This window comes from Ischnura elegans, chromosome 10, assembly GCF_921293095.1.
Source record: "Ischnura elegans chromosome 10, ioIscEleg1.1, whole genome shotgun sequence".
NCBI classification, from domain to species: Eukaryota; Metazoa; Arthropoda; class Insecta; order Odonata; family Coenagrionidae; genus Ischnura; species Ischnura elegans.
Genome location: NC_060255.1, coordinates 103429148 through 103443424, shown reverse-complemented (window position 1 = coordinate 103443424; position 14277 = coordinate 103429148). Strand labels below are relative to the sequence as shown.

The 14277-nt window shown below is 38.0% G+C and overlaps 1 protein-coding gene across 1 annotated transcript in view; it reads right to left on the bottom strand.

The window, feature by feature from the left end:
• LOC124167026 (trichohyalin-like) overlaps positions 1–12021 on the bottom strand; it is a 32873-nt gene extending 20852 nt beyond the window's left edge. The window contains exons 1-7 of the mRNA XM_046544794.1: positions 11917–12021; positions 10899–11223; positions 10570–10815; positions 10340–10468; positions 10069–10179; positions 942–1094; positions 705–844 (exon numbers count right to left, since the gene is read on the bottom strand). Coding sequence (XP_046400750.1) covers positions 705–844; positions 942–1094; positions 10069–10179; positions 10340–10468; positions 10570–10815; positions 10899–11223; positions 11917–11936 — 1124 coding nt within the window. The 5' untranslated portion in view covers positions 11937–12021. The remainder of the gene's footprint in view (positions 1–704; positions 845–941; positions 1095–10068; positions 10180–10339; positions 10469–10569; positions 10816–10898; positions 11224–11916) is intronic.
• Between the last annotated feature and the right edge of the window lie 2256 nt (positions 12022–14277).

Sequence of the window (14277 nt, the reverse complement as noted above, 5' to 3'; positions counted from 1 at the left end):
GCCCACAATATAAAACGGTATAATAAAGGTTAGTTGAGTTAGTACCTCACAGTGAGTGCATAGCGTAGTGCATAGCGTAGTGAGAGTACCTCTTAAACTTCTCACACGCGAATACCCGCTACATCAGCAAAATCTATCATTACTTAATACACAATTTTGCATATTTTGATTTTTAAGCGTATTCACATAAAAGTTCATGGCCCAGCGAACTATGGTTGACCCGAAGGTCTTAAATTTTGTGAGCCTTATTTTAAGTCAGTTCCACGACATTATTTGAATGAGGACTTTTTACTCAGAAAAAAGCGTTTTTCCGGTCCGCTGTAGTGCATAGCAGGTTGTTTCTCATACTGACACTATGTATACCTTTCAAGTCTAAATTAGAGACTAATAATGAGGCTAACCACTAAACTCTTGATTTATATTGCCATAAAAAATTATGGTACATAATTTTATAAGAATTTCTTTGATTTTAAATTAGTCTAAAAAGTCAAAAGAAAATGGAAATAGCATTAGAGCTCTCTTAAAGTTAATATGAAATTTTAAAAGTTGCTCGAAAATGTTTTGACAGCTCTCTCTTGAAGTAACGTGTACTTCTTTTCCCAGCAATACATAATTTTTGTGACGCCTTTAAAAATGACATATTGGCTAATATGCATGCATTTGTGAATGTTGATTAAATAGTAAATAGAGGGAACTATAATTACTTGAGTTTGCAGTTGCATTCCGTAAGCTCCTTGCATTTTTTCTCCAAGACCTCAGCCTTTGATGCCAATGAATCACTTTGACTGACCGAATCCTGCTGCTGATACAAATACTGGTCCAATTTTTGTGTAGCTTCTGAGGCCTATGTATTGAAATCAAAAGACAATGATTGCGAAGACCTCAAAAATTTTGCCTTTCATGTGTAATTTTAAATGTAAATAATAATGACATTGCATTACCCTAGCACGAGCATCTTCAGCCTCCATTTTCAGCTCATAAGCCCTTTCTTCTGCTTGTTTCTGCTTCTGAATGGCAGCTTGAAGTCTGCACTGAGTGGTTCTGAGAACTTCTGGCAGTGACTTCAATTCCTCTAACTTCTCTTGAAATTGGCACTGAAGTGAGATGATTGGTCATCATATATTTAGTTACAGAGAACGTTTAATAGTTTCACATATCTAAATTGATGGGTCTTTTTAACACTTCCATTTGGGAAAAATATTTCCCAAGTGGTTGATGGGTCTCCTAAATAAAGCTTGTAGCCTAAATCTGATGGCACCACCAAAATATGTACAGCCTTTGGAGCAAAATCTTAATTGACAAATGAATGTGTTGATGTTACCATTTCTTTGCTCTAGTCAGCAGTGATGGTTTTGGTGTGATGCCCACCTAAGCATGGTATGAGAAAAATGATTAGCCTTGCCTTAGTCAATGCTTTACAAAACTATTGTATCTGTTGCATATATCCATTGTTTTCCAAGTCTATAACCCATTTATATCGAAAGTTTGAAGAATGCGGAATTGACCATGAACTTACCACGTATTAACTGTAGAGTAAAACCTCTAAACAACGAACCCACATGCAGATAATTACTAAGGGAACCTCCCTATTTCGAAATCATTGGCCCGATCTGGATCCGTCCAGTGGACAATGCACGCAAATAAAACTCCCGTAACTAATCTCTCCAATTACGAATTCTCCCTACAAGTCTACGCTTGTGCCCAAAAGTTAAGAGTGCCCCTCTAGAACGAATTATTGAGAGAAAAAACATGGTATTTTACATTTGCTGGTCAATTTTCCATCGACATTTACGTAATAAGGAGGAAAGAGAACCACAGAGAAGGGTATCGCGTCTTCACTGTTCCGCTCTGAGCTCCGAAGGGTTCACATCCGTGACCTAGAGAGCGGAGGCTATGGAGGAAACTTGACGCCCTGGCTCCGTGAAGGCCACAGTCAACACTGATGGTTCCAACCATAAAGGCCGTTTTATACAAGCCACGTCATTGCGCTGGTTATCACTGCATTTATTTATCAATATTGACTGCAATAATTATTATTGCGCAGACGAATGCGTTACCACTTTACACGGTACTCGCAATCAAGCATTCATTCACGAAATTTCGTCGTCTGTTGAGTGTGCAAGTAGCGAGTTACTTGTTAGAACAAATAACAAACGAAATACGGTGCGCAACGTTGTTGACTGGTCTGTTTCGTGTACAAGCACTGACACAAAGGCGAGTATCCAGAAAGTTAAGCAGACGATTGGATCCAGAAGGGAATCCAGGCGGCTGCACTAAATTAGGTGTCATGCCCCAATAGAGGTGATCGGTTGCGTTAGAACGTTTGTTCGTGTGAAGCGATAGCTAGCCAGCACTATGCCAGTATTCTCTCTAACCCGAATATTAGCAGAATGAGGAACTTGCATGGGTCGTAGATTGCTCTAAAAACTATTTTGAATAAGTCAAATGGATACATTAGCTCGCAAAAATACCTTAAGTTTCTCCATTCAACATCAAAAGAAATAAAAAAATTGCATTTAAAATCGAGAAAATTTTCTCTGAGCCGACCACTGCGCAAAGACACCCGAGCGTTGCCGAGGCCAGGCGTGACGTCATAGGTGCCTAAACAACCGTGGGGAGTAGGGAAATACGCTGAGCGCTTCGAGTAAAATTTGTTTTGAGGGAGTATTTAGCCGCTAATCGTCACTTTATTTTGTTCTGTTATTCTTGGGCAAGTTTTCCTATTGCTATTGTGCCTAGATTATTACTTGGGATATTAATAATGCGGCATCGGGATGATGAAGTACAAGCGTTTCACTTCGTGTGTTTTAGTTATCAGAAAAATGGATGATAACGTTGCCACTCGTTCGAATATTACACCTGAAATTCATCTACGTCTACATAATACCCCGCAAGCCGCCTATAAGGCGTGTGGCATAGGATGTTAGGACACCAGCCTTTTTTTAGGACACCAAAAATTGATGCCATGACCCTCATGGAATTTGTTAAGACAAATTATTGCTATACGTTGGCGGCAAATCGAGTTGTAAAAGAAACTTGTAATACTGGAGGATAACGATCGTAAGCTGTGCTGTTGACATTAGAGTAAGCTGTGCTGTTGAATTTGGCAACGCCGGATTAACGGAGAAGGTAGTCCTATCCGTCCTACGGTACGAATTCACAGCAAAACAGTCTGCACACTATCCACATGTGAGGTCGCGATCGGTTCCGCTGCCAACACACACACAAGCTACAACCTATTTCAATAATATAGGTAAATCCATAAACAATATACTAGCATATACCATAAAAATATAGCGGGAAATAGGCAAATACTTTTATCAAAAACTGGATGTCACTGTCACATTCTTATATTCATCACGTACAACTTACAATAACAGAACTCGTTATGATGAATACAACTATTTATTCATCGATTTAAACCCTTAAATTAGCCCACACAGGTGACATTTCTCACTACTATTCGTTGAAATAATGGAATAACAAACTTCACACACAATTTTTATTTCAATGGCGTGATCGTGAAATGTCATATCTACGGTGAACAACGGAGATTAGCACGCCACTGACAATTTTTACACTACTGTTAGACATTTATCGATAGCGTAATAGCACTTTTTACAATTCAATCACGATGGAACACTGATAACTCTTGGCCGATATTTTTCAACCTTGTCAAACTTTGTGCATTACAACCACTGGCACTGTGATTATTAGCAGTAGCTTAACGGGAGACGTCACGTTGAAAATAAATTTTGGCACAAAAATGTTCCTAGATGTCTCCAATCAGCGAGCAAAAGTTGCATTGACTGGAATTCACCTCATAATACAAGCACAAGCAGACCTAAACGACGAATTCTCCGGTACCTACGAATAAACGGATGAAGTTATTGCATATAAAAGCTAAGCGGACATCAGTAAACATCAAAATCCTTCTAATTGCATACTTAAATGAATGATATGCCGTCGATAACATCAACTTACAATTAACGTATCCCCCTTCCAATGGCCGTGGCTCAGACTCCTACCACGATGTTATTTAGGTATTATATAATATTTGGTTTAACTGCTCCAGTTTTATATTTTATGCCCGTACTCAGATATTAATATTATAAATAATGCAAAATATGAGGGCTTCCAAGCCTCTATCGTCGGATATTTATCTTTAAATAAAAAATAATCAACACGTCTAACAAACGAAGCTCACACAACTGCTGGCAACTATTACAAACAATCACAACAATAGCTTCGCGTGATGTTTAGGCACCTTTGACGTCATCGAGGCTTCGTCGGCAGTGGCTTGGGGGGTGAGGGAGTTTTTCCCGCGCTTTAAAATTCGTAATATTTATCATTAAATATCTCGCGAAGGAAAACTCAGATAAACATGCGGTTTTCTTTGTTGTATTCAGAAAATAATTTTCTATCCGCCTGTGAAATAAAAAAAATTCATGCAAGTTCCCCATTATGGTGAAAAACATAGGAGAAGTTCATGAGCAAAAATCATGAACAAAATGTGCAGCTATTATAAATGCACCAACCGGAGTGAGACAAAAGCTATCTTTCTATATAGATTCCCCAAAATCCCCATTTGGGAAAGAAGTGGGAGCACGTCCTGAGAATGGGCAAGAGTTACCTAGCTTACTTAGGAAAAAATTAGAATGGGTCATACAGAAATATACGAAGGGCATGACAACGTCAATGCATTATTTAATGCCTACTTAAAAGACGTTCGCGAAATTATGGGAGTGGCAGAGGAGGGGATGCAGACAGAAGGAAGGCTGGTGAAATTTGTAATAACTATCAATGAATTTTCAGCTATCCAATAAGCCAGGATAATTAGGGTTGGGTAAATAATTAGAATCGTGACAAATGGAAATAATGTGAAGCGACTAAGAGCAAGAAATTACTCGTAGTTATATTCAAAGCCGAGAATGCATACTATGCTTCAAGTACCATGAATGCCACACATATGTATATTTAATGTAGGCTAAGTAATAGAACTTGTTTATGGAGTTTTAAATTTTTATTCTAACACATGTAAATAGTAAGGTAGTTTGGCATAGGCAATCAAAAACGGAACAGGAGAAACAGGACAAAGGGGGGGGGTTGTTCATTATTAAGTCAATGAGGGTTTCTGAGTGGAGAGTGATAAAGCTTGGATCACTATTTACAATGACTTATGTGAGCATATGGCTATCATATTGCTTGATGATTTTCATGATGATCTATTATAATACATGGTTAATAAAATCGTCAAATATAATACACTAAAACGGAAAAAGAACCAAAAATTTTTTCCGAAAAGCAAGTATCATCGTTTTATATCTCGTGTAAAATGCCATTAATATCGCTTGTTTACATGTACAAGCCAAAAGCCAAGTTAAGGTCATTACAAGAACCAAATACTCCAGTGCTTTAAGCACGAAAACTTCCAATATGTGATAACAGCGTTCCACTTTATAACTAACTCACCCAATCTAAATTCCATCGGGGTTTTTCGATACATAGTATACACCGGTCACGAACATAATTATTTACTGGGGATTTATAAATATTTCAATGGGGTTCCAACAATGCATTTCCTAAGTCTGACAGGCAACACATGCTCTTTTATGCAAAATTGCTACAGGCAATCAATATCGACTTAAATTATTGCACTACAACAATTATATCGACAATACACAAATGAAAAATATGGAAAACCTTAAAAAATACGTAAACCACAGGCATCAAATTTAGCGTTCCTTTAATTTCAGACCGTAACTAAAGTAAGCAATGAGGCGTAGAGCAGAATGGTCGAGAAAAACAATAATTTCAATTAGAAATACGCAGATTGAAAATCAAGCGGTAATTGCCACTTTATTTGATGGTAAATAATAAAAACTGTTTATCATCCCTATACACTCGACTTGCATCGTAAAGCACACAGAGAAATTGGGTTCCCCTGCGATGACGCAACCCACATAACACTTCCAGACACCGGCAGGGAAGCCCTGGTTTTTCCGCTCCCAACAAATTCGTTGTAATCGTTTTACTGTAACTACAGATAAAAACAATATCTGAAATAAAAATCTCTTATCTCTTCCCAATTTTTTATTGCGAGGTGTTCCAAAAATGGGACACAGGACGAATCCACTGCCAGAGCGTACTCAATGTTGAAAAGTCATCATTTTGATTCAGGCATCTATCACCATAAGGAGCGATGTTTTGGTAAAAAGTTATTGCATGAGGATATATTTCTTTTTTTCTAGATTAGTAAGTGGTATTTTTGTGGAAATGGGCAGAGTCCTTACATCTTCAAGGGTCATACATATAATTTTATTAACATCCGGCTTATCCACATCTACATAATACCCCGCAAGCCGCCTAAATAGCGTATGGCAGGGAGTGTTAGGACACCAGCCGTCTACGCATACAAAATGAAGTGCTCTTCGAAGCTGGGACTAGCTGGGATTGAAGTCCTTTATGGTTCGGGGGAAAAAGGAATTCCCATATCTATCCGTTCGGCAAAACATCAATCTTAATTTATCGCTTCTATCGGACCTGGAAATATAGTGTGGCTCTAATATTATGTTCCCTGTGTCGCTCTTAAAGATATCTATTCTCAATAGGGTGGTTTCCTATTATTTCTTTAATGCCTAAATCGAAAGATAATTACTCCTGGAGTACGCATTTCACGCTCTTAGATTTTCAAATGACGATATCTATTTTTCGCTATTAAACGAAAAGTGAAAATTTTCAAGCGCGCGAAAACGCGACGGCTAAGTAGGAATGATGGGAAAAGTCCTTGTGACGTATTTCTGGTTCCCGCTGCCGCCCTGTGAGGTGACTTTGAGGCGAGGCTTGAGCGCTGATACGACGCAGGCTGCTAGCAGGTAGCAGAGTACCCTGATAGCAGGTAGCGCTTGGCTTAAATATGGATTATTACTACCTTATCAAACGAAGGAAATTCTCCGACCTTAGACAATTTTAATAAGTGATTATTAAGAGATGTTTCCCTGAGATCTGTGAATCATGCATGCATTGGTAATCTCAGACGATGTAAAACTCCTATCCTCTTGTGTAGAAACTAGGTCCCTATAACGTCAAGTGTAGTGGAATCGCATGGGCGCCAATCTGGCATTTTTCAAATGAGGTTAAAATTGACCATTGCCATTCGTCTAAACTGGGATTTCTAAAACCAAATAAATTGTATATTATGAATACACTAATGGTGGGTAAGGAATAGCAATCAATGCATTTCGTTTTCTTTGATGAAGGAAACTACCCTATTGTTCAAGCATTCTAAGCCTAGAGCGCAGCCTCCGAGTCTCCAGCGGCTCCCAGCCTAATTCGCTTAACATCTGCGTAACGCTGTCTGTACGCCCGTAGCAGTTTTTGACGACACGCGCAGCCTTCCTTTGTATTTTATTCAGTTCGCGGATTAAGTATTTCTGTACCGGATCCCACACGCGAATACTTATCTACCACTTCAAGGGGTGAGTGATGGAGCGCATGGTTCAGAAACACAAATCTCAGGCTAGGGGTTCAGAAAAGTGGGTTACGTGTTCTTAAAGGGTGGATAAAATCCTGGTGAAGACAGCCGCAAAATAGTAACGTATTTCCTATCATAACTAACCACATCATGTTCTGGGTAACTTTTAAAATTAATGTAATATGCACCCGAAATTTCATTTATCTAGTTGTGTGAGGTTAATGATAAGGTATTAATTGATACCAGAAATTCAGCCAATCGCATCGAAAAGATTGCTTAAGGATATCGCAACAAGGAATTCACCAAAATTTGAACCAATGACCAGGTATTTTATTTGATAAAGGCAACAGAAACATTAAGTCATTTTTGCTTAGTGAGCGGGTTTAAAAATGGTTTGGGGTCGAGAAAGCCGGAATTAGCCTCATCCTGTTTTAAAAAAAGCTGCCCTGGGACATCGGCTTAACGTCGTATGCATTAGATCGAATTTTGTACTTGCAGTACCTTCCACACAGCACACAAGTAGGGAACGAGCTTTCAGAGGAAGACTTCCCTACCACTGGTGTTTCAACATGGGCACTCGGAATGAATTGCCAATGCCCTAGCCAACACAAAACCGGATCCCCTAAATATGATAAAACTAGATACTAATGCTGTACAACTGGCATATTATCTACCCACTAGCCCACTACAACCCTTACTTCTCTGAATGTTTTTTAACAAAAATCGTAACCATTACCCTTTCTATTTTGAAAAATGAAAACAAACGAAATTAAATAAATTCTATGATAACAAGAAATGAAAATGATTAACTTTTGGCAGTAAAAATGATCAAAGAAAAATAACTTAGAGAGAAAATCAGGTAACAAACCAAATAAACGGGAAACCCAAATAAAGTAGTATGTAATGATTCTAAAGGATTTTAATGCTAATGAAACTCAACTGTAACCTCATATGATGACACAGATAAAGGTCAATGAACAAATATCGATGATCACAAAATGAGTATACTCCACCAAAGTGCAAATCAGACATCACCACACTAAATTATGTGTAAAGCCCTCTTAGTAAAGGAAACCACTGTATATCTCTCTAAATAAAGCCATGAAGGAAAATCGTTTGTGAATGACCTATGAATTAATTTAATTTTTTAACATTAAATTATCAATACACTTAAATACATTCAGAACCGTGAAGAAGGCTAATATTTAGTAGGAGACGAAATAGTTAGTCAATGCAAGGAAATAATTGATTAAAAAATGATCAATCATCTTAATTTTTCATGAAAATTAAAACTAAAACAACATACAAACACATATTAAGGTAACGAACTGTTCCTTAATGAAAGTTAACTACGAAGTAATGACGTTCCTTGTATACAGTTCTATAGCAAAACTACTGCAAATATTACCGGTCTTATTAATCCTGTTGGTTGCATGCATTATATCTTGTGTTATCTTATTAGAAATTTAGAGACTAATTTAAGCTGTTTTCATTCTTTGTCCATTGGAATACCCAACAACTGTTTTGAATAAATGGGTTTATTTGCAAATTGTAAGATATGAATACATGGGTCAGAGATCAGAGGAATAACACTAGTTTGAAACAAACAAATTTCTGAGTATGATGAAGGTCTATAATGAAGGTCTATAATATATCTTCTACTCAAAAGAAAAATGTGCCCATAAGTAATGCCCTCTGCACTTGTTTGGCTAAGCAAATGATCATAATCTAAACAAATCTTAATTTTATCACCTGGACTTAAAACTTTGACCACATAAAATTGCAGAGGTTTCTAATGAAAATCTATTGAAATTTCAATAGTGCGAAGTAATGCATATATGAAATTTGTACACAAAGGAATACCGCAATATCATTTTCCTTGTGAAAATGCGTAAATAAGTATGTGTAACTGGTGATGGGAGGTATCGCCGTTTTGATAATAGAATAAAATTCATTAATAAGCATGGGGAACTTTCACAGTCCTACCATACTTACATGCTCCAAGCATGGGGGCAAAATGTAAATCCTACTTATATTCCTTTCATGATTCAATTTCCGTGGTTTTGTACGGCTGTCAAAATACATGTTATTGCTAAAATTAATCATATATCGTCAACCATGAAAATGAGATTAATCGTCACTCGATGAGGGTATTGAAAATGCTGTGATTAGCTGCTACATGGAGTATTCCGCTAAGGAAATTCAGAGATATAGTGCTGGCGGTCAGATTTCTAAGTTCCCACCTCTCCTTAGGGGTGAGGGTCAGGGAAACGTCGAGTGAAGATTACCCAACCTAAACGCCAAAGTTGTCTTCAGTGGAGGGGGTGGGAGAGAGAAGCGGCTTTGTTGGACACTCTCCAGAACCTATGAATGCGTGGCTTTTTTTGATCTGTTATTGTAATTTATTCGGCAATAAACGAAACAACTAACATCTTACCCTTACTTTAAATCGTTTTCTCACCTTTTCATAAATCTTTTAATATTTTTCATTTTGGTTTCACAACATCTGTGAACCCATACATGACCAGATGCTATCGTATGTATCATAATTTAGGTATCGCTTTAATTTCAATATATTATTCCTCATAACTTACTTTAACTCGCTGGATTTCCTCTTCCACTTGTTTAGTTATTCGTCTGTTGTCAGCCTCCATCATTTCTATTTGGCGACGCTGTTCTTCAACTTGCTGCTGAGCCAACAAATACTGGAATGTACAAGAATAACCTCAGTAATAGAGCCATTTTATTATTTTATTAGCATAACCATCCATAAGATGTGACTGTGTATTGTATTGATTACAAAAAGAAATTTAAGTCAGAAATATTATGCCTCACTAGGCATGCTAGATAAGTATATGTATTTACCTTCTCTCTGTAATACTCCTCTTGGTATTCACATTCCTGCTGCTTCATATGCAATTCTTCCAGCTCATCTTTGGCATCTCTCAATTGTTGTTCGAGGAACATTACTTGACTAGTTTGTGCTTTTGATCCCTGGAATAAAAATCAGGAGGAATAATGACGCAAAGACCTTTCGTAAGATACTGGCCCAAAAATGCTTCTGGCACATATTGTAAATGACAACGCGTAGGTACCCTTTCATTTGGTTCTTCGGCTGCTTTTAATTTATCTTGAAGTTCTTTAATTGCGGTCTCAGCTTCTTTCAGGCATTTTTTCTTTTGATCAAGTTCAGAAATCAAATTCTCGTTTTCCACGTGCATGGCAGCCACTTCTGTCACTTTCGCTTTGAAGTCCTCCGTTAATTTGCCGTACTTTTCGTTCAGTTGCTGAATTTTCTCGCAGTTTCTGTCTTGATTCCCTTGAGGAGGACATGTTGTTGGCTGAAAACAGAAGTGTGTACAGAGTCATCATTGAAATAATTAGCAAATAAAAAGCATTCTATAGCGAGGGACGAAATAGATACCCTATTTCTCATTGAAGATGCATTATCTTGGAGACTGCAGCGCTCTTGCTCTGCTTGCTTCCTAGCCATTTGCATGCACTGCAACTCTCTCTGCATATTTTTCATTTGCATCTGAAGGTGGTTGATCATGTTTTCCTCCATCTTTTTGTTTTGCTCCTTCTTGCAAGAGGATTTATTTGGCTGTTTGTTTTTCTCACCAAGCTTTTCTTGTAGTTGCTTGTTTTCCCAACACAGCAATTTCATTTCATTTTGAATTTGGCTATTTTTCCGCTTTAAATCTTCAAGAGCTTGTTCCTTTGCACATATCTCTTGTTGCAATTGGTACCTGAGAGAATTCATGCATATTGGTTGATGCCTCCAATTTTAAGGGAACATTGAACAGCATGAACTTTATTTTTATTCTAAATATTTTAATTATATATTAAGTTACCGTGATGATAGCCATAAATCAATAAGAGGTATCCTATTTTCTCCAATTCTGAACTATAATTTAATTTTTGTACTTCATTCATTTTTGCTAAAAAGTCGCGGAAAAAAACTATTCACCTCGAGTTGAGTAATGACAATAAAGAGATACATATTTCTACTGTTGATAGACACTATTCTCCTCAATTTGCTTTATGAAAATGAGGAGATATTTTTTAACTTGGTAAATGAATCTCACGCGCACATTTGACTTGGGGTTCTCATCATGTAAAGATAAGTACAATATTATTATTTAAATCAAAATCTATTGACTATTATATCTGTTACTTGTATTAATACATGCTTGTAAATGAGGCACATTTATACAAAAAAATGTAAATTTAACTACTGCGACCGGATCATCATTTGGAGAACATTGGATAATTTCGAAATTACATGCATATAAAATTGTTTTAGCTAAGGCGTATGTTGTAATCATTCGGCAGAAGGTATGTGATAGCAGAAGAGAATGTGATACAATTCTCAGCTTCTGATTGGGGAAAGCCTCCAACATAATGCGGGCAGATGCTGAAATATATTAAATGGTACTTACTCACAGCAGGGATCACTCATACTTCCGAATTTAGCTTAATTTCCACTGAAAACATAAATAGATACTAAATGTTTTGTTCATAGTGACTCGAAAAAAGATTAATAGCAAACACCATAACCATAGCAACCAGCATGTTCATTTCAGCCCTTATTTAATTCAGATATGAAAAACAAAATGAAATCAAGAAATTAATGATATTACTGACAAGCTATTACTTCACTTTGCTTCATTTCTCACTGTTCTTAAATTTCTCAAACTCTTAAATATATACTTTAAAATCGTCAAAAATAACTTACATTCACACAAGAAATTTAAATTTATCAAATTGTTTGCTTTAGTCAATGACGATCCTGGTGGAAATAATTTAAATACAAAGGTGAAGGGCAAAAACATTTGCACAATGTTGAACGTGGAATATTATGTGTAGCATGCTACTCAAGTCAGCAGTTTAATTTAAGGGCTAAGGTGTTATAATATGGATTATAATGTGGAATTTGCTCATGCTGTAAATGAGAAGTGAAACTACTAAGTTAATATATTTAGTTACAATGCTGTAACACTCTTCCCTCCCCTACTGGGTGAGGAAGAGGAAGAGTCACTTCAAAGGGACATTTGGAGGGAAAAATTGGAGGGGCTGATGTTGAGTGCCACGCCCGTCATCCTTTGTCTCGAAAGACGACGTGCCAAAGAGGGGGAAGGTTGCTCAGGCCAGCAATGAGTTTGATATCTACAGGGTCGGGGTGACTAATACGCGGGGTTGATGGTGAGAAGCGAGCGCGTGACTTCAGCGAAAGAAAATCACATTGGCGAAGCTGCGGAGTGAGGTGGCAAGGTGACATAGGAGCATCCCATCTAATAGAGGATGAATTTCGCCATGAAAAAATATTTGAGTTAGCTGGGATTCGACCTTCATTCTTTGGTGTTTTGAACTTTGCATCCGTGCGCGTGACCGCGTACAAAGTCACTTTTTTCTGCTGTGCTTTTTAATAATGTTTAATTTTCACAAGACCGAATTTACAACGTTTGCGTGTCATTTATTAAACAAAAGACGAAAAACAACGCGTAATCGTTTAAAATTCTGCTTTTTACACAATAACACTAGTGAAAAGGACACATCGAGAAATTGACTTCAATTGACGCTAGAAAACGACATGATAAATATAATCCTTTCCTATCCCTTAATCCTAAACTAACCTCATGTATAATTAAAGAAATTCAAAAAAAGAATAATGTGGCTAAAGGCCAAGGTGTCAAGCGGAGTATTTCAGTTTAAAAATAGATTAAATCAACTTTACAGGCGTTTTTGGGGAAAGAGAAATGCTGCTTCATGAGTCTGTGCTATTTTTGTGGTGGGGTCTTTGAGTCATATTAAAACGCTTTCACCGCAGGGAATTTTGGCAAAAAAGCTGAGGCGATTACAAAGCTAGTCGAACTTCACTGCACTGACTCTTCGGGGAATTTCTTCTGGGAGGATCAGGGCTTGGGAATTTTATCTGGAGTGGACATACTTATCGTTACTTGAAGAATGGTGATGATGCCTACGATGTCAGTGATGTTGATGATGGCATGTTGAGATGATGGCCATGATGGTGGGTTGAGACAGCGACATGTCTTCTCCTCTGCGCGTCGCGCTGTCCACTTCTTCGGCTACCTCATTGACCAGAGGGATGCGGGTATGTGGATGCAAATTTCGGAACTTCTACTGGATCGCTACTATTTCCTTTTCTCTGCTGAGCAGACCGATTCCCTGCCACTCCTTGTTTCCGCTATCTCCTTCACATCTGGACGGCTGCTGCAAACCACATGCAACATATGTGCGCAGGCGGCTGTTGATCAAGCGAATTCTTTTTGGGGCATCATGACAGCGCCTTTCCGAGAGCGCGGGGGATGAAGGAGAGAGGCTTATGGAATATATGTCCACTTGGGATAGGCCCTATTTGATCCCAGCGAAACCTTCACTGGAGGACGGTTGTGAAGGGGTGGGTGAAGGGTTTCTTCGCCAGGACTAAGTTTCACCGGGGGGAGGGGGGATGGAACACTCGTCTTAACAGCGGGGTGATTTAAGGAATGGGGAAAATAAGGGGAACGGTCGGGAAAGCACCCACACACATGAACATATCCAAAGTCCTCAGCTCATTCACTCGTAATACTTATTTTGCCCCTCATTCCGGTGAATTTTGTGGCCCTTGAGAACGCAACAATATTATATACTCGCTTTTGCTCGCTAGAGGGGCTCTGCCCCTCAGACCCTACGTAAAAATCCTGCGGCCTGTTATGGTCGCTATGGAAGGTCTTACACTTTTTGTCTGCCACTTGTTACTTGAGGATAGTTTACTTTAAGGTTGGCAGATTAGATCTAAG